This window comes from Rhamphochromis longiceps, linkage group LG14 (assembly GCF_057381845.1).
Source record: "Rhamphochromis longiceps isolate RC_006_pf linkage group LG14, R_longiceps_female_GT1.1, whole genome shotgun sequence".
Taxonomy (NCBI): domain Eukaryota; kingdom Metazoa; phylum Chordata; class Actinopteri; order Cichliformes; family Cichlidae; genus Rhamphochromis; species Rhamphochromis longiceps.
In genome coordinates this window covers 30,749,959-30,771,592 of record NC_140570.1, presented here as the reverse complement: position 1 = coordinate 30,771,592, position 21,634 = coordinate 30,749,959, and the positions used below count along the sequence as shown (strand labels likewise).

Here is a 21,634-nt window from a genome sequence, read left to right as displayed (position 1 = left end):
AAAGCAAACGGGGCATGGTTTATATGCCTTTCTAATGACTTCAGATGCACACAGCCACCTTTAAATGAATAGAAAAGAAGTCAGCTAGATGAGTTGAATTTTGCCTTCCAGACAGAACTGTCATCAACATCACTTAAAAAGTGCTTCAAAAGATACCTTTCCGTAAGCTCAGCAAGAGTGTTTTCTCATAATATTCCACTAATGGCACTAGCTTTGAAAGCTGAGTGGTATCCATCATATGCTGGCTGTGAGTTAAAGACACAGATCTGGTGTGCAAAAGATTAAAAAAAGAAAAGAAAACGCTACCTTTCAAAGATTTCAAGGAGTTGTGAGGCTTCAAAAAATGTGTAACTCAAAGTACAGCAGCAGAGTAAATACATTAGGAACTGTTTCTGAGGGGAGTTGGATGATCCCCCCCCCCCAAAAAAAAAAATAAATAAAATAAAATAAATAAAACTCTGAGCTATGAAGCGCTTTATCTTTAGTCACTTTGCATTTGGTAGCTTCTTTAAAATGTCCATGTTAAGTTTGTTGAGGGTGATTTAAGTGGCTGGTCAGTCATCAGTCCAAACAAGCTGAAAATTAACTAATTCTGGTCCCTGCACAGTTAAATAAATGGTCTAGTCCCCAAAGAACCCCTTTCTGCAGAATAAACAATAAACCTGCTGAGTTTTTTTCTGATATAACTGAATATATTCTTCTACCCATGCTTTACTGTTTTTCAATATTTATTTTATTTATTTATTTATTACAACAAACACATTAATCCAGACTAAATTTGATTAAAAATCCATGACTTCAGTGCGGTGCTGGTTGGTGCCTCCTCGGCTGCACGTTCAGTGGCTGAAGACGGATGGGTTTGCGGCCTCGGAGGTGCACTCCCATTCGAAGGAGCTCATCCTCATCAGAGCAAAACAGCGAAGGCTGGATACAGGGGACAGTGTTTATGTGGGCGCCAAGCACCAGTAGGAATGGAGGTAAGACAGCAGCTGTGGTCAAACTGACCTGCTCAGGAAGGCCCAGAGACAAATAGTGAGCCTCACTGAGCCTTTGTGCTGTTTTTGTTTCATTTCGGATTATCTCCTGCAGGTTCTTCATCAGGACCAACCTGATGTGGTGGAGTTTCTGGGAGCTGACAAAGAGCTCCAAAAAATCTTGTATTGCTGTCTTTCCATCTGTAAACCTCTGAAACAGTAGCTGTGAGACAGAAACACATACAGAAGGCGTTTTGCAGAGCACAACTTGGCTCCAGCATCAATCTGAAATGTTTGTGGGTATTAAAGTGGGAAAAATGTAGCTTGCTGTTCATATATATTTGGAAACTGACACAAGTTTTTTTTTTTTTAACTGTTTAATGAAACATATTCCAATGGCAGTTATATAATGGACATGGGCATACTGTCTAGACTCTTAGCTTTCATTTGAAGGTATCAACATTCAAATTGGATGAAGGGTTTAGGAGTTTCAGCTCCTTAACATGTGCCACCCTCTTTTTAAAAGAACCAAAAGTAATTGGACAATTGACTCAAAGTCTATTTCAAGGGCAGGTGTGGGCAATTCCTTCATTATGTCATTGTCAATTAAGCAGATAAAAAGCCTGGAGTTGGTTTGAGGTGTGGTGCTTGCATTTGGAAGATTTAGCTGTGAACAGACAACATGGGTCAATGCAGGTGAAACAAGCCATCCTTAAGTTGCTAAAATAGAAAAATTGTGGTTTTGTACAAAACTAAAATTAGAAAAACATTGTCTCTGTCCAAATACTTTTTGACCAAACTCTATATATTTATTGTGTTTTAGGACTATTTTTATAATGGGATAATAGTTTGCCACAACTTTGCCAGACAGAGTGAACATATTGAGCCAACGCAGGGATATTACTCCTGAATTAATATAAATGTGAAAAAAACAAAAGAATCCTGTGTTTTGTTTATTTTTTTTATTTACTTGGCAAACCTTTCATTCCTACAGATCTTGATCCTGCAGATCTTTCTGATGTAATGCAGTGAGATTTAGTTACTATCGTCTTATTAACAACAAGGTATTTGAGTGTGTTATTAAAGAAAAATACTTCACTGATCACAGATCAACAAAGTGGCTCTGCAAATTATTAAAAAAAAAACAACCCCAAAACATTGTTTCCTCACCTCAGACTCCTCCTCTGCATGTCTGATCTTGTTCAGGAGACACCAGTGAGCATAATGAACACTGTATTTTTCTGCTATAATGAGAAATGAAAGTGTTTCAGCATGTTGTCTAAATAGTTTTTGGACAGGCAAAGAAAATCAGACCAGAAGGGCTTTCACTTACCGAGTTGATCTTGTTTGGCCTGAATGATGCTTCTGAGTTTCTTCAGCTCCTTGTACTTCACTGCAAGCAGCAGCTTTGCATCTCTAAATTTGGGTTTCTGGCTAAGATTGACTTTGGCCAGGTTTTGATTTGAAATCCGTGTCTTTTGCGCAGCCTGCTGGAGCCTCTGAAACTAAAAAAGCACCACATCTTGTTTTAGAAACAAGAAATGAATTAGTGCTGTGCTTTTCCCCTATATGTGCAAAAGTAAACAACAGCAGACCCAAGATGTTTGATTGATTAATCAACTGGGAGGAATGTATTAGTCGCTATTATAATGTTTGTTTAAATCTCTTTTTAAAGCAATAAATATTAAATGCTTGATAGTCAAAGATTATAAAATGGAAGAGGTCCTACTGTGAATTTATGATGATAATAATAATTAGTTGATGATTTTATAACACTGACGAATAGTAGGACATTGACAGGGACCATTTTTATGTAACAAGTATGAATATTTTTAATATTTCTTAGAGTATTTTACTGTGTGTCATTAATACTTCGCAGAAGTAGAGTAACCTACTTAACACATTTACCACCCAATGCCCTCAATTAACCATGTTGGTAATTACGAAAATAATTTTCTCCCTGTCTTTATTTACATGTGTGCACATTATATTTGTAGTTTTAACATATAATTATTGTTTTTATCCATCAATTTTGGAATAAATTTGGAGTAACAAATTATAAAGCATATTAACATTTTTCTTTTTATTAAGATGCCAAATTACAGTTATTTACTTCACTTATTTACTTCTCGGAGATCTCAAGGGTGCAGGCTCAAATTTGGGAAACGTGGTCTAATGAATTTGTTAAGCGCTGCACTTTTAAAAGAATCCGAATACTTCTTATTCATGTTAGTTTAAACATCTTTTTCACTCACCTTTTCACTGCTCCTGGCCATGTGAGTTATTTTGTCCTCGTCTTCCAGCAGCTCTCGCAGCTCTCTGGTTCTGCGGACGCCGAAGTGAAACCGGACCGGCAGAGACATGCTGACCGTCCGTGCTCTGGATGCTCTCTGTCTCCTCAGTATAACACCTGCTGGCTCCTGAAGCGTCCTTCGGGAGCTGTTGATGCTGCATTCAAAGACAGTCAGAGGTTATACTACTGCAGAACTTGTGGAAGTAAACATGAATCTTCCTTTGAAAGTTTGACATCCTGGAGAAAGAAATGTTTTGCTTTTTTTTTTTTTTGTAATTTTTGCTACTTTCTGCCGAAAGTAGTTAAACTAAAACATATTTATGTTTTAGTTTAACTTAAATAATAACTTTAGTTATTGGTTAAATAATAGCCAATAACTAAATTGGTAAAAATGCTTCTTTAAGCTTGTGTGAACCTTTCACACAAAAAGGTCTGTGTGGTTTTCTTTGGGAGTGTCTTAAAACTGAGTTTGAATGTGTAAAAATCACTGAAACACATCATCTATTAATGAATCAAGGACTTGGGAAAAAGCCTTTGAAGATAATGCTGGTAGTTATTTATTCTTGTCAATAAATTACATAAATAGTTTCCTTGCCATGCTTAATATTTGTTCAAGATGAGTTCTAGAGAATTTCAAAATAATTTAAAAGAATTGTAACTTGTAATGATTAAAGACCTTAGTATTTATATACTGCATACTTTTTATATAAATCTGCTGTATTTATCACAGTAAAGGATGAAAAGAAAACGGCAGTGCACAGCATATTGTGAGAGTGTGTGTTGTTGACATATTGTCGCTATCACTGTGGGATTATTCTTGGTTTTGTGTGTCTCTGTTGTCTAGCCTTGTCCTGTCTTGATCACCCTGTCAACATGACCACTGCTGCCCTCAGAATAACTGAGGCTATATGTAGCCTCAGTTAATCCTTAAGTCCAGCGCTGCCGTCCGTCAGTGAAAGTCCTGCACTGAGACTGAGAGGTGCTTCATGTCCAGACAACATTCAGATTTACCACCACAGCTCTGAACACAGGACATGTCCACTGGGTGAGGAAGCGATTCTGCTTGTACTTAATTTTTTAAAATTTTGCATAGTGATGTGTTTTACTGTGTGTGTGGTATGCTGAAGACGGCTCTAATGAGGTTATAGGGTTTTATTTTAGGTTTTTTTTGCATTTCTTAGGTCCTTTTCTCCTTTTTAAAAATTTATAACAACATTACTTTTTAAATGTGCAAATTGTGTCGTCTTGAAATATTACAGATCTTCACAAAAAGCTTTGCAGTTCTCAGTTTTGCATTATGGGCAACAGAAGTCTTGCTCATAAAGAGTTAATGGTTATCTGCACCTTCTGATTGTTAGGATTTCTCCTTTTCTGTGTCTTTGCCTTTGTTTCTGTTCACATCACTTCTTATCTTATCTATGCTTGTGCTGGAGTTTGCAGAAGTCATTATTTATATAACTCCAAACTCCTCAAAGGATTATTTCAACTCACAAACCACAAACGGGCCTTTCTCTTAACCAGACTTTCTATTTGCACAAAAAGCACAACACATTTTATTGTTCGCAAAAGTTTGCAGAAAAAGTGTGAAAAGAGTCCTGTGAGTCTGTGATTGCTGCATGTTGTGAGTAAATAAGAAATAATTATGGCATGGAGGGGATGAACAACAACTAACAAACAAGGTTAGGTTGATATTTCGAGTTTTTTTGTACGTAAGTTTAAAAGTTAGTCCTCTGAAGTATGGCTTCAGAGCAATCACTTGAATTTTAATTTTGCTAGTTATTAAAACAAAATCACTGATGTGAAACTCTCATTTTGACACGATGTGCTAAAAGCTGTCCTTTCACTTTTCAGCACATCTCTTTTCATTTTTTCTGTCCCTCCATGAAATTGTGATTTTTCTTTCACAGTACATGAGCTGTAGTTTGAAGTATTGTGATTATTCACTGTCTCATTAGTTATCACTGCACCGACCTGAAGTGAACAGTCACTTGTTTTGGTTACGGGCAGTTTTTTGCTAAGACTGCAAAGACTCCTGAGACAGTTAATGTTCATGTGTTTTCAGTGTTACAGGACAAACATTACTTTCTGTTTCTGGGTTCTGGTTCCTGGTTGGATTTTATTCTTATTCATTTCTTGTGTTTGTAGTGTCCCAGTGTTTCTGTCTTTTCCTCTCTGTCTTGCCTTACGTTGGTAGTTTCTCCTCCCTGTGTGTCATCTCACTCATCTGTACTTTATCTCATCGTCTTCACTCACTCCTTTTCCATGTGTGACTTGTCTTCTCCTGTCTGAGTGTCCTTGTTTGCGATTGCCCGCCCTGTCTTAATTGTCTTGTTGTGTAATCAGTCCTCTGTATATAATTAGTCACGTCTTTCCTTTTGTCCTTTGTCAACAAGTCTGTTTTGGCTCCCGCTAACTCTTATGATCTGAAAACCTCATCCAGATCATAAGAGCCCAATTTTGTTTTACACCTTTGGACTCTTGAAACTGCATTTTTCTCCTTTTACTACTGAAGACCAAATTTACCACATCTTCACGTGACACTTTAACATCAGATTGTTTATATTTTACCCTCAACTCTTATGCAGTCAAATAACAACAACATTGCTGGGCTTCTTCTTTATTCCACAAATTCTGGTGCCTACATTACCCACAATGCAACAGTTGCTGCGGCTTTAGTGCAGAAATAAATCTAAAAATATCAAGGCATCCTGCTGTTTTAAAGTCACAAAAATCATATAAGGAGATTTTTGGATATTATTGCATGTTTGTATATTTCAATAACAGAACACTTAAGAACAGTTGTGCAAAGTAATTAAACCCAACATTTCAATAGTTCAACTTTAAATTTTTCAAAAAAAGTGATAAAGGTGATAAATCTTGTGGTGACCTGGCTGCATTATGGTGTACTATATGATTAAATGTTTGCATACAAATAAAGAGATAACAGTTTTAATCCTACCTGTGTGCCTCCTTTAAGATTTACTATAAATGTTAAAAATCAGTCATTATTTTAGTTAATCTTCTGTCTCTATTGAATTTAAGGCAAAAATGTAACCAGATGCTCGGAAATGCCATAGCATTGTAGTCTTATCAAAAACAAATACAAAGACAGTCAGAAGGTCATAGTTACATCTACAGTGACAGTGTCACCCTGAGGCGTTAGCCAACATCCCACAATCTGTCTGTACAGACTCTAACAAGGTTGGAAAACCTGCTCCTTTAATGTGTGTCTTAATGAGAGGCAACATTGAACCTCATCGCCACAGATGTAGATGCACTGACTCTTGGTGCGGTCACAGCCAGCAATATTATGCATTAAGATGTTAATATTGTATTAAAATGCAGCAGAACATTTTTGCATGAATCAGAGCTGATGCAAATGTCAACACAGAAGTACTACTCAAAAAAAATCGAAGCAACATATTTGACAGAGGCTATGCAGTAGTACTTTCTTCCAGTCAAAGATCTCAGTATCAAAATCTCGTCATGCCTCTGTTTCTGCTTCAACCTGTCAGCACCATGATGCGTCCTCTAGCTCTTCACCAAAACATCTCTGGGACGCTGAGCTGTGAGTGAGTCAGAGTTAACCACCATGAGCGCTGACACCGTCAGCAGGCCAGAGCTGGAATTGGAGAACAACGGCGAGCTTGCTGACTTGGTGGCAGCCATGAACGTGGCCGCCAACCGTTTAACCCCTCCTAATGGCTACAGGTCGGGTGGTCCAAGGACCACCAACACCAACCGAATTCGCCTCTCAGACAGGAAAATGTCTCTGCAGGAGAGAGGGAGTCGCATGGCCCGACAGCCAACCATTGAGACCAAACGTGTGTCAATCACTGGCGTTGATGTGAGATATTCTTACATAATTTTCACATTATTTTTAAATAATTTGATATTTTACTGATCAGATAATGGAATTCTATCCTTCACTTATGTAGGACTGTATCCAGCTTAACCAGTATAAACTAAAGGAAGAGATTGGAAAGGTAAATTAAAATCATGATATAGCATATACTCTGGTAATACAGAAGTGAGGGAATGCGATTTATGAACCTTTTTACCTTTGGTGTTTCACTCCAGGGTTCGTATGGAGTAGTGAAATTGGCTTATAATGAAGATTCAGAAGAGCACTATGTAAGTCAAAAGATTAAACTATACTGAAGAATTTACATGTCAGTTTGCCTTTATTACCACAATTTGCTTTATTTAATTCATTTAGGCAATGAAAGTAGTTTCAAAGAAGAAGCTGATGAGGCAGTGTGGATTTTTGCGTGAGTGAATAAGTATTCTTAGTCATAAGTATTAATTCCCTTTTGGCATTTTTGCTGTGGTTTTAGTGGTTATGTGTGTGTATGTATGTGTATACATTCCAGGCCGCCTGCCAACCTCAGGGTCAAAGTCACAGCAGGATCCGTTCCCTAAAGCCGCCTTGCCTCTGGAGAGCGTGTACAAGGAGATCGCCATCCTGAAGAAACTGGACCATCATAATGTTGTCAAACTGATCGAGGTTGGTACGAGGACTCAGTCTTACAATCTCATTGGAAGCTTAGAACAACACAAATAAACACGACAAACATTTCAGCTTTGAATGAAAGTTGTGCTGAAGTATGCACGATATTGAATGCAATAAACACTTTATAATAGAAAAGTCTTTTTCTGCTTTTAATACAGAGCGGAATGCAACTTTGGATTGGATAATATGTTGGATTAAGGTTCAAGCAGAGATGCAGGGAAATGGTGGCTTACACAGAGTCACAGAGTGATTCCCCACAGAAGTGACATCTTCAACATGCTTCGTATCATGAGCTGTTATTTGATCCAGGAAAAAGGCAGATATTAGATAGTGTTGGTGGGTGGTTTAAGCCCCTTCGCAATGGTACACACTAATGTATGTTAATATCAGGCTTTTGTCTTGAATTCTCCCAGTGGATTCACTCTGTAGTAATCACTGATATTTATTCTTTCTAGAAAACATAACGAGCAACTTCTAAAGTTGTCCCTGCTGTTGGCAGCTTCAAACCTCCAGCAATGGACTAAAAAGAATCTGCTCACATCTGGTTTTTGTCTTCAGTTCGGTACCATAAACATTGCTGGGTGAAATGATTCTGCATTAGTGACTGGTGTAAGGTCCAACTCCAGTCTGCAGTGATGGAAACATCTCACGGCTGATTTAGACTTCGGCAGTGAATCTTCGTAGAGCTTATGACGTAACCTATGTATGTGGTTGACGTGGTTGCCAGCATGCATCCCTGTGTGTAGTGTTAATTACATTGTGGTCACGGCCCAGTATTTTATGTGGTGCCAGCCACAATAGAAACAAATAAAAAAACCCTCTGATGTATTTCCCTGGTGGGGCAGGTTTTTTTTTTTTTGTGTGTTTTTTTTTCTCTGGAGGAAAACATATCTATTGCTCAGGTTTTTCCACATCTTTGAACATTCCCTCACATTCACGTCAATCGTTTTTCAAAATCTCCCTTCAAGAATTGTGGACATATTATGCTGAGGCAATGTTGTTATTTTCTTACTGATACACTCAAAAACTGAGGCTGGAAATGCACAGGAGGAGTAGAAAATAGGCCAATTCAGCCTGAATCAATGAGAGGTGTAGGTACATTTTCAGAGCGCTGGACGTCAGGTTACATTTTAAGATTTTAGAGCGTCTTGGGGTTAAAACGTACCTACAGTGTAGATTTAACAGAGGCTAGTTACCAGGTGAGGGCAGCACTATTGCCTCACAGCAGTGGGTTCAAACCCGAGTACTGACCGCTCTTCTGTGTGGAGTTTGCATGTTCACCCTGTGCCTGAGCCCTGGTTGCTCTTGCCGATGAAAAACATGCCAGATTAACTGTGCCTGTGTCATCCCATCATTAATCTGATAATTTACACTTCCTGGTTGTATTAATGTAGAAAACCAAAACCATCTATTTCTTCTATCCCTGTTTGAGTCAGTCTTTGTAAAAGATGTTTAAAAACAAACAAACACTGTAATTGTGTCACTGGCCTTTGTGCTGCTTCCTTGTGCTTAAAATGTGCTTGTGGTGGACAGAACGATAGACTAGAAAAAGACTAAACTTTCTCCACTAGCAAAGGGAAAGGAGCCAAAGACTTATTATTTTAATAATGATGATGATGATGATGATGATGATGATGATGATGATGATAATAGTAGTAGTAGTAATAATGATGATAATAATAATGATAATAATAATAATAATAATAATATTACTATTATTATAAACATCAGTTACTGTGTCTTCCAGGTGCTGGATGATCCTGATGAAGATGGACTTCACATGGGTAGGCAATAATTTATATTTATTATAATTTATGAATCTATTTTGCTGCAATACTGTTTTCAATAAGAAGGCAAGAAGTCATTAAAATCTCATTTTAATCTGTCTTCAAGCCTTCGAATTGGTGACAAAAGGGTATGTTGTTGTGCTTTCATGTATTCTATTGAGCTCTGAATTGGGATTTTATTGAGTTGGGGATGCCACCATGATGATTAGATACAGCATGACTATTTAATGTAAGTTTCTGCTTTTGTGCACCTCTCATGTTGGTCAGACCGGTGATGGAGGTGCCTACTGACAACCCTCTAACGGAGCAGCAGGCTCGCTTTTACTTCAGAGACGTTGTCCTTGGAATAGAGTACTGTAAGTACACAGACTTTCTGACACATTTCTATCTGATTTTACATATCTGTTCAGTTGCATTCACTTCACTCATAAGCCTCAAGGCAGGAATGGGTGAATATCTGTGTCTACAATTTGTTTCCATATGAAATTAAGCCCAAATGATCGTTCCTGTCACAGCTACACATTTCAAAATGATTAGCAGCTTAACTAAGTTGATTTTACTAACTGCAAATATGTTCATCATGAGCTTTTACAATATCAAGCTGAGGTGTGTGGAGACCAAAAGCAGTCAGGATCTGTCTCAGATCCAGGAAGACACCCTGGACAGGAGGATGTCCTCAATTGTGTCTCTTCAGTAGCTTGGGAATGATTCAGTATCCTGCTGGAAAAGCTGGAGGATGTCTTTGGGGCAGTGAAGTCTGGTGTTTCTGCTTTGACAGCTGCCCCATGATCTGGGTCAGATAAGCTGTTGGATAATATTTGACTTTAAAAGAAAAATATTTGAGAAAATATTCAAAGGTTAATTTTAAGCTGTTTTTTAACTTTAGAATATAAAACTGTACATAAATAATAAACTTAACAGGAAAAATGTAAATGTAATGTAAATTAATGTTAAATCTATATTTTTTTGTGCAGTACACTACCAAAGGATTATTCACAGGGACATTAAACCATCTAATCTGCTGTTGGGAGATGATGGCCACGTCAAGATAGCAGACTTTGGTGTGAGCAAAGAGTTTGAGGGGACAGACGCCCTTCTGTCAAGCACAGCGGGGACGCCGGCCTTCATGGCTCCGGAGATGATGACCGAACACGAGCAGAGCTTCAGTGGAAAAGTGAGACAATCTTTTCCCTATTGGTCATCAGTGATTTAACTATGCTTTGATTTTACATATCAGGCTGTGTTAGTTGAGAGAAAGTATCAAGAAGTGATGCTTAGCGAACCAGCTGAGAGCCTTTCAGTGGTGTCACTGTGATCATTTGTGTTTATTTGCCAGGCATTAGACGTGTGGGCGATGGGAGTCACACTGTACTGCTTCGTCTTTGGGATGGTAAGCATGTTTGCAGCATGATGCTTGTAGATTAATACACTTTTACATCAGTCGTTTAACATTTGAATCCCTTTTCTTCTATTTTTCCTGCTTTAGTGTCCTTTTTATGATGAATACATAGTTTCTCTACACAACAAGATAAAGAACAAACCTGTGGAGTTTCCAGAGACGTAAGCAAACTGTAGGATTGTTCAGTAGACAATATCAGATTTTGACTTTCAAGGTTTGTGTAAATGTTCTATGTAGATACATAAGACTAAAATATAGTAGGACCAGTATGGGTTAAAATCGTAGTTTCTTATAGATTCATTGAATAGATTTCTCCTGAGATCAAGCAAAAAATGGGAACAAATCTATTTGCTTTTGGTCTCTGATCATTTATTTGATTATAATTTGTTATTTTCTTTATTCATAAGTGTTTTATCAAATCTAGTTAAAGGTAAGGAGTCAGTAATTTGTGTTTTTACTTTAATTCATTTATCTTCTGTCAGCTAGCTGTTTTTTTTCATCGGCGCTTTAAATATTTTATAAACTTGTGCTCACTTGTTTAGCATTTTGGAACTTACTGACATTCAGTCTATAATGATTTGATATTTAATATTATTGTATAATATATTATTATTCATCAGTAGCTTCATGTCACATGTTAACATACCTAAATGTGTTTAATTCCTATCCACTTATTTTTCTGACTCTTTTATTTTGACAGGCCATTAATAAGTAATGAACTGAAGGAGCTCATTGAAAGGATGCTGGATAAAAACCCTGAAACAAGAATCACCATCCCAGAAATTAAGGTGAGAAGGAAAATCTATCACATCTACATCCTAGAATCACAGAAACAACATCAATTATAATGAACATATGTGGTCCGGATGCAGCTCCATCCGTGGGTGACAGAGAACGGTGCAAATCCTCTCCCTCTGGAGGAGGAGCACTGCACGGTTGTTGAGGTCACTGAGGAGGAGGTGCAGAACAGCATTAAACTCATCCCCAGCCTCTCCACTGTGGTGAGTCGCACACATCTGATTGATCATGCAAAGACCACAGTACCTGCAGCTGGCACTGTGGTCTTTGCAAAAAAAAAAAAAAAAAAGTAATGTATTGCGTGGCTGTAATTTGAATGTGTTAAAGTAACGCAACAACAACAATGAAAAGAAACAAAAACATCTCATCTGCATGTTTTAAATGGTAATCTGGTAGTAGAACTCAATTACTTCAGTCCTTTATGCTTCAAAACCACGCAAGAGAAAAGAGAGAAAGCACACAAAAGTAACAGTAAAATGGTTAAAAAAAATCAGTGGGTTATTATGATTTTGAAGTGCTCAGACCTCCTGCCTCCAGAAGCATGCATTAGAAGACATACTGCATGCTTAACATTGCATGGGATAATTTTTTTAAATTATTTTTTCATTATATAATAGAATTAAAAACTAAGATTTGCAGCTCAACAGTTTACCAAAAATGTAAATCAAATGGGAATTCACTGATACTCTCTCTGATGTCCCTCAGATTCTTGTGAAGTCCATGCTGAGGAAGCGGTCTTTCAGTAATCCCTTTGAGTGTCAGGGCAGACGGGCGGAGAGGTCCATGTCTGCCCCTGGAGGTCTTCTTACGTAAGTAGCCTACTCTGCAAATCCTGCCTGCGCCGCTCTGCCAGACTGCCAGCTCTGCGATTAGGCCTCTAACAAAGCAAAGCAGCGAGCAGATGCTTGGATAAAAATAGATCAGTTCATATGTAGAGTCTCTTTCCCATATTACACATAGGAGATCTACAGTTCCAGCATATCAAGAGCATTAATCTTCAAATACCGAGTAGCTCTTACACTGTATTTGTTGTGTCCTTAAACGAGCAGCAGGCAGATAAAAGCATTTGTCCTCTCCTGATAAGCTAAGTGGGAGCCCCCGGTGGCAGCGGTAGTGGCTGCGCTGCTTTTGTTTTCCATTAACGGTCTGTGGGGGGCACAGCTAATTACGCCTCCATGAGAAGAGATGAGAAGCTACATCCTCCTCCACACTTACCCAGCTACCAGCAGTACTACAGCACAGAGCTGCAGTCTCCCACTCAGCAAAATATGTGAAGCCCATCTGACACATGTGATGAGTAAATACTGAAATCTTCTGATCATTTGAGCTAATAATGGCAACGCTTTTTAAATCAAATTAAAGGCAGAAATATTCCACACTCTGAAAGGTATTGATTGGCGCTCCAGCCAGCTTAAAGAAGATCAAAACTTTTTAGATTGATCTTCTTGGAGGGATGACGTAGTGCGGCACTTTGATCCAGGTCAGAATTAACTTCATGTTTAGCCTGAGCCAGGTTAATCTTCCAACGCATTATCATAGTATAATACTAACAAATGGGGTTGTTTTTTTTAGACATTTTTTAAAAAATTCCAGCACAAATTACAATATATTATTAATGGACGATCACAGAAGTAGATTTATTCTGTTTCTTCGTCTATTGCTTGATTTTATTTTGACTGCTTGTACGCTCAAGTTTTTCAGTCATTGGAAAAAAAACCCGGTGGGCAAAAATAGCTTAAAAAAGTGATCTTATTCATCTTATTTACGTATAACCACAAAATTAATGAATTGAACTCACTGATCTTTTTCTGCAGAGAACATGTCTATCAGTAAAATATGAAGCACTAGCCAGCAGCAAAAACAGCTACCATCACTCAAAATCTGGATAACAGCACCTCACAATCTTACACAGTAACACAATACATGTAAAAACTGAAATGTAAAAACAAAACTTTGCAAATGAATGACTTTCATTCTACACATAACACACCCAAAATCCACAACACGCTCTTTTGTACAGATTGAAAGAGTTGTTAAAGATTAAGGCTACAATTAAGATCAGCAGTTCCTGCACTTCTCTTGTATTTATGCTAAGCCAGTATCAGGCTGTAGCTTCACATTCATAAATATAAACAGACATATAGCTGTCATCAAATTTTTGATCTAACTCTCAAGCAAAAAAGCAATTTTCCCCAAAATTTCTGTCCACAACCAACTGCTGCGTTTCTAAAGTAAAATTTGTGTTTGTCATAAACTGCATTACAAACTTTAAATCCTGGCCTCTTACGTCACATCTCCTTCTTACAGTGGTTCTTGGGGCTTACTGGGGTCTTCGTCTCACCTTCATCCTTCCTTGAGGTAAATTTTTAAGCATTTAGGCTGAGCTCAGATGCTTCATACTTAGTGGAGCTCATCGGTTGTTTGTTCAACCTTAAGAGGATTTAGGAGGAACAAGACAACACAAATCTCTCAGCAACGAGCTGTACCAAAAATAAAAGGACACATGGCGTTGTTGACAACTGCTTTGTGTTGGCTTTTCCTCCCTCTTGCGTCCTATTGAGGTTGATGTTGGGGGGCAAGTGATAAGCTTTGCTGTGAAGGACGAGTACGCCATAACATTTGTAGTCTAGTGTGACCCCTCCTCCCTCCTCTTCCTCACATGCAATCTCACATAGTGCTGCACCTTCAACGACATGACTGAGCGTTTGTCGCCTGCAGGAAAGTCAGCAGAGAGGGAAGCAGAGAAGGAGAGTTGGAGGACTTGTATGAAGATGAAGCTTTTACAGAGAGTGCTGATTAATCTGGCTCACATGGATTTAAAACACAGAAAGTATGTTTTTGTACATTTATTTGTGTCTTTTTCTCTTAATTCTTTTGTTCGTTGTTGCTTTTGACATTAGAGGAGAAGATTGTGGTCATTTTGTAAATTTACTGAATATTCAAGTAAAGATTTGTAGTGCATGAAAATACAGAAAAAGATGATATTATCTTCCATCCAGGCTTAAAAAAGTAAATATACTCCATGAAGATGAAGATATTTTTACATTTTCCTACAGCTGTTGAAGATAACAAAATATAAACTATTGAAACAATGACTGAATCACGTTTCTTCTGTCACGTTTAGTTTTGTTGCGTTGACTATTAAACACTAGATGGCAGCCTTGAGAAAACCTATTATTTCATAATGACTTTTATTTGAATGTTTCTAGGTTGACTATCAGTGGCTGCTACAGCTGTGCACGCATGAATGCACACTTCTTCATTACCACTATTTCTAATGATTCTGTATATCGGCTGCTCTTCATGCTTTTGACCAGTAGAGGGAAGCATTATGCAGCAATTATACAAACTCAAACTCAACAACCTGCCCTGCTGAAGGACCCTTAAGCTATAGACGATTTAGCACCATGGACAATGCTATAACAATCAGCCGCAGATCCACCTCACCATTACAGTAGTTCAAAAACAGCTTTCTAAAATTTTATACGGTTATATGAGCGCTGAACTGGACACTTTATTATGGACACATAAACGTGAATACAGTCATTGCTTTGTGATCCATTATATAAATTTGCTGTAAATTGATCATTTAAGAAAAAATGATTCTCCCTATATTTTTCAGCTTAAGGATATATATATATATATATATATGTGTGTGTGTGTGTGTATATATATATACACACACACACATATATATATATATATCCTTAAGCTGAAAAATATAGGGAGAATCATTTTTTCTTAAATGATCAATCACGTTTATTTGCCACTGTTAAGATGTTTTATCCGGAGTGTATTATATCACAACCCTCCTCTCTTCTTGTGCAGCAAAAATAGATGTTTCAGTAGTGAGGACGAGGCGTGATGCTGCAAAATTTAAAATCCCTGAGCAAGAGTGCCACTGCCAATCACCATCACAGCTTCACAGTAACAGCACAACGCCCTGATCAGCACAGATTTCAAGTTTATCGCACTGAGCTGGATTTAGAGAGGCAGGCTTCACCGTAGTACAGGTGGGCTGAAGGTTTTTCTGGGGTTGCGTGTAGTAGGTGGAACAATATCTCTGATAGTCTGGACAGCAGAATATGGAAAAGATACAAAGGCAACAAGTAGAGAGTAAAAAAAAAAGGAAAAGGTAAAGACCAATAAAAGAGATATGAGCTGGTACCATGTGATTGCGGTGGAGAAGCTCGAACACAGAGCTCACATTGTCAAAGGAGCTCCAGATAAAGGTGTAGAGCTCGGGTTTGATGAGTTGTTGCTTGCTTCTAACTACATGATGAGATGTTACATTGGCTCTTTCAATAGATTATGAAGTCATCTGTCTCTCTCATCTTCATCTGTCTGACCATGTTAATCAGACAAAACATACTCTTCGCATCTCTCTATTCTCCCTCTACACTGCTGTGGTAGAATACCTGATTTAGCACCCATGTTTTACAGGATGAACATCAGAGCTATTGATAATCTTTTAACATATTTTATTTCAAATAAAAAAGATGTTCCTGTACGTGTTTCTCAATAAAACCCCATTCATGTTCACCAATTATTTTGAGTCAGACAAAGGAAAAGTTAAATCAGACAGTGATATAATGCCATGAGTGTCAAATCTAATTAACAGTTCCATTTTCAAAACAAGAATAATAAAATTAAATATCAGGATGAGTTTGTCATTGTCCATTAAATAGGCTTGATTTCAAGTGGATTATTCTATTTCCTGACTTGCAGAAAAAAAGTGGCACAGTTTAAAGTACAACATTATAAATAAGAGTTAAATCTTAAAGAATAATAGAGAGAAATTGTCACCAGAGCGTGAACAGCTAAAGCTAATTAACCCCCTTTTCTTTCAATTAATAAAGATACTTTAATGCTCCAGAATCTTAGTAACTCTGTTTTAATATTACATAACAAAAAACAGCTGAATCTCAGTTTGTAACCAAAAGAAAGACTGGCCCGATTAATCGTGTTAATCTTTTTGCTCACTTGATGACAATTTATACTCCTTGTTATCACCTGTTATTCATAAAAATGTATGGTAGTCTTTATATATTTTTAGCTGACACTAATCTGTTACATTTTAAAAATGCAATAGCAGTGATATAAATTATGGCACAGAGAGACTGGTCCCATTACTGTCAAAAGTATTTTCTCAGTTTAGCTATGAGCTCACCATACAGGGAGTGCAGAATTATTAGGCAAGTTGTATTTTTGAGGAATATTATTATTGAACAACAACCATGTTCTCAATGAACCCAAAAAACTCATAAATATCAAAGCTGAATGTTTGTGGAAGTAGTTTTTAGTTTGTTTTAAGTTTGAGCTATTTTAGGGGGATATCTGTGTGTGCAGGTGACTATTACTGTGCATAATTATTAGGCAACTTAACAAAAAACAAATATATACCCATTTCAATTATTTATTTTTACCAGTGAAACCAATATAACATCTCCACATTCACAAATATACATTTCTGACATTCAAAAACAAAACAAAAACAAATCAGCGACCAATATAGCCACCTTTCTTTGCAAGGACACTCAAAAGCCTGCCATCCATGGATTCTGTCAGTGTTTTGATCTGTTCACCATCAACATTGCGTGCAGCAGCAACCACAGCCTCCCAGACACTGTTCAGAGAGGTGTACTGTTTTCCCTCCTTGTAAATCTCACATTTGATGATGGACCACAGGTTCTCAATGGGGTTCAGATCAGGTGAACAAGGTGGCCATGTCATTAGTTTTTCTTTTTTTATACCCTTTCTTGCCAGCCACGCTGTGGAGTACTTGGACGCGTGTGATGGAGCATTGTCCTGCATGAAAATCATGTTTTTCTTGAAGGATGCAGACTTCTTCCTGTACCACTGCTTGAAGAAGGTGTCTTCCAGAAACTGGCAGTAGGACTGGGAGTTGAGCTTGACTCCATCCTCAACCCGAAAAGGCCCCACAAGCTCATCTTTGATGATACCAGCCCAAACCAGTACTCCACCTCCACCTTGCTGGCGTCTGAGTCGGACTGGAGCTCTCTGCCCTTTACCAATCCAGCCACGGGCCCATCCATCTGGCCCATCAAGACTCACTCTCATTTCATCAGTCCATAAAACCTTAGAAAAACCAGTCTTGAGATATTTCTTGGCCCAGTCTTGACGTTTCAGCTTGTGTGTCTTGTTCAGTGGTGGTCGTCTTTTAGCCTTTCTTACCTTGGCCATGTCTCTGAGTATTGCACACCTTGTGCTTTTGGGCACTCCAGTGATGTTGCAGCTCTGAAATATGGCCAAACTGGTGGCAAGTGGCATCTTGGCAGCTGCACGCTTGACTTTTCTCAGTTCATGGGCAGTTATTTGGCGCCTTGGTTTTTCCACACGCTTCTTGCGACCCTGTTGACTATTTTGAATGAAACGCTTGATTGTTCGATGATCACGCTTCAGAAGCTTTGCAATTTTGAGACTGCTGCATCCCTCTGCAAGATATCTCACTATTTTTGACTTTTCTGAGCCTGTCAAGTCCTTCTTTTGACCCATTTTGCCAAAGGAAAGGACGTTGCCTAATAATTATGCACACCTGATATAGGGTGTTGATGTCATTAGACCACACCCCTTCTCATTACAGAGATGCACATCACCTAATATGCTTAATTGGTAGTAGGCTTTCGAGCCTATACAGCTTGGAGTAAGACAACATGCATGAAGAGGTTGATGTGGACAAAATACTCATTTGCCTAATAATTCTGCACTCCCTGTATAGCACTCAACATATACAGCCATGTAAACGAGAGAATCTGCACAGCACCCTGTGTTAAAAGAAATCCTTACAGCTACGAGAGGTATTAGGAGGGTAAGTAGCAACCAGGTGCTAAAAATCAAATCCACTCGATTAATTAGTCTTCAGCAAGTGAGCACCTCTAAAAAAGCAGAAATGTTGTCAGTTTGCTGGTCTGGAGCATTCAGGTGTGTTACACAATCCCACAATCTTCAAAGATGTGGATATTCCAGCTCAGACTGTGCAATACTCAGAGAAACTATTACTATCCAAACTTAGACTCTACAGTGCTCAGTTAGCAAGTTAAATGTTAAAGTTCATAAAACTGCAATTAGAAAACAGACTGAGGAAGTATGGCTTCTCTATGAAAACAACATGGAAGCATACCTGAGATTTGCAAAGCTGCATTTGAACAAACCACAAGACTTCTGGAACAATGTCCTTTGGACAGATAAGGCCAAAGTGTTTGGCCATATTGCACAATGCACAGAGACTGATAAAGTCATACAGAAACTGATTACTTCAAGATATCACTGCTAAAGGTGGTTCTACAACCTACTGAATCATTGGTGTACTTTGTTTTACACAGGATTGCATAAAGTCCTGTGGAAACTTTTTTTCATGTGACGGTGACTCCCTAAACACATGATAGAGAGTGGTCACTGACTACAGGATCTTTCAAAAACCACTGTTAGCAGTAAGTGCCAAGTTGGCAGCAAAGCTAAGCCCCTCCCAGGAATGCTTAGTGTTGAGAATATTATATCCAAACTTTGATAGAAGTGGAGTAGGAAAATTTCCGTAAGAGACAAGCCAGTCTTAAGAAAGAAGGCACACCAAATTATACAAGAACTGCAATAAAAGTCAGAGACAAGATGTCTTGGAAAATCCAAATTTTTAATTTCTGATTTACACTGTCATCAGTACGGAGGAGGTCAGGATAAAATACAACAGTGCGTGTGTTTACAGCCAGGTGTAAAACACGGTGGAGGCTCTGTCATGGATTGGAGCTGCATTTCAGTCAGTGGTGTTAGAGATCTTGTCAAAACTGATGGAGTTATGAACACGGAAAAGTATCTGATTTTGATCCACCATGCAATACTATCTAAAAAACCATCTGATTGGCAGCAGATTCATTCTTCAGCGGGACAGTGATCTTAAACACACTAATAGTATGGATGGTAGAACAACAAACCATTTAATTGCATCTCCAGTTATGATTAAACATCTTTGAAACTAAGGTTTCCTAATATATTAACAAACAATAGCTAAATCTAAAATCATAATGCAGACCAAGAACAGTCTTCCTAAATGCTAGCAACCCTTACTTGAGAACCCTTACTGTAATTTCCACTCGAGCTTCAAGGTTTTGATTTTGGAGCAGAGAGGTAGCACTGTGGTGCTACAGCAGTTTCCAGTTCATGGCATGCTTGAGTCTTGGTGGTTCCTGGGTTGTTTCTAACCAATTTCCTCTCACCTGAGGGTGACAGATTGGCTCTTCTTCTAGATCTTAGCAAAGTGGTGACAGATCCAAATAACTTGTACTTTTATACGGTTGTCTGAACTGATGATGGGATCTTCGGTTATTTAGTAAGGGTTCAGAGGCCTACAACACTTTTCCTTAAATCTCCCTCGGACTTTCCCATTGTTCGGAGTATCGGTCAATCCAGTGAGTGCTGTCGAACAAATCCTTTTTTGCTGGCGATGACAAACTACTAGTTGCGGTTAATCAGGATCACTAATGAGAAGTTAACAGGTCTTGACTTCACACTGTAGAACCTTCATCTCCATTGATTAAAAGATTTCAGTGAGTTTATGCATATATTTGAGGCTATATATATACTTTTGGTCCAGCATGGCTAAGAGAAAATAAAACCTGTGTGCCAAAATCATGTTTTTTAAACTCACTAAAGATGAATGCTGTACAGTCATTCCACTCTGTAAAAGAACAGTTTCAAGACATCAGTAAAACCCCCAAATCACCATAACATTCATCCTCATTATGAGTGTGTGCAAACTTCTGACCACAACTGTATATCTTAATGTCAGGTCAGTATACAAGGCATAAAATTAATGCTTTACAAATTCTCTGTCTGTTATGTAAGTTCATAACGAAGGGCCTTTAGTCTAGAAAGAACGTTTCATTTCTTTAATTATTGCCTTCATTGTAGAAACTGCACATTTTATCCTATTATCCTAACTGCACATTTTGTCCTATGTCCAATGTGGACTGTATCCACTAATACAGTGCAGTCATGATACAGAAATGGTTGGGATGTGAAATACAACAGAAGGCTAGACTCCAGGTTACATCTTCTGCTTTAGCTTCCCTGTAAAAACAACTCTTTAGCCCCTGCAAGCTAAAATGGTTCATTTGTATTCCTGCAGTCAGCCCATTTTTCTGCTCGCTGCAGTTATGTGAAGACCAAAGAGGAGTGTTTCTGAACAAAGATTTCTGTGGAAACTGTTGCCATGCAACAGCACAATACTGCTTTCATACAGAGTAGTAACTTCACTGTATGACTGCTCATCTTCCTCAGCTCCCACTGCTGAGAAATAATGTATGTAATCTGTTTTTCTATTCTATTCTATTCTATTCTATTCTATTCTGTCTGTTTCAGAGTGTAATGGAGCCAGTATTTTGGGTTGTAACTGTACAGTCATTGTTTCATTTCTGGTCAGGGGAAACTTTGCTTCAGTGTCTACTTCCACACCCACACTCCCTTTAGTTTCCACACTCAGAGCCAGCTGCATTTCAGCCCCCTCTCCCTGTTAATCTCCTATTCCTATCGCCATGCTATGTTTCACCCCTTTAGACCCAGGGAGCTCCACGTCACCCTCTCTGCCTTTTATTCACCACAACTGACCCCACTGCCCTGCTGTCAGTGGAACTGTACATCCCCTTGAGGCTGCACCGTGAAGGAGGGGGTTTTCTTCTACTTCTCTACACCGAGGGGAATCCCCTGAGCCCACATACATACTGACTCACTGGCTCAGACACCAGACAGACCCACAAACACTGTAAGGTATAATTATACCTTACAGTGTTTGTGGGCCAAATTTGGCACCAAATATTTGGCACCTGGAGAGCTGATTGTAATAAAGCAGTGCTGAGTAGA

General features: G+C 38.4%; 2 protein-coding genes across 2 annotated transcripts; one reads left to right on the top strand and one right to left on the bottom strand.

Annotated features, from left to right (window-relative positions):
• Positions 1-798: 798 nt before the first annotated feature.
• LOC146654401 (vacuolar protein sorting-associated protein 37D-like) lies at positions 799-3,337 on the bottom strand. Its single transcript, XM_085379279.1, has 4 exons — positions 3,230-3,337; positions 2,308-2,479; positions 2,145-2,218; positions 799-1,197 (listed from the first exon to the last, which is right to left on the bottom strand). The coding sequence occupies exons 1-4, from the start codon at positions 3,335-3,337 to the stop codon at positions 799-801; spliced, it is 753 nt and encodes a 250-aa protein (XP_085235405.1).
• Positions 3,338-6,859: 3,522 nt separating this feature from the next.
• Positions 6,860-14,713, top strand: camkk1b (calcium/calmodulin-dependent protein kinase kinase 1, alpha b). The gene is made up of 16 exons (XM_085379978.1): positions 6,860-7,114; positions 7,206-7,253; positions 7,348-7,401; positions 7,487-7,538; positions 7,641-7,774; positions 9,528-9,564; positions 9,674-9,695; positions 9,835-9,923; positions 10,542-10,741; positions 10,904-10,957; positions 11,054-11,127; positions 11,667-11,754; positions 11,839-11,967; positions 12,470-12,573; positions 14,072-14,122; positions 14,483-14,713. Exons 1-16 carry the CDS (start codon positions 6,860-6,862, stop codon positions 14,562-14,564), a joined length of 1,473 nt encoding a protein of 490 aa, XP_085236104.1. The 3' UTR covers positions 14,565-14,713.
• The last annotated feature ends 6,921 nt before the right edge of the window (positions 14,714-21,634 follow it).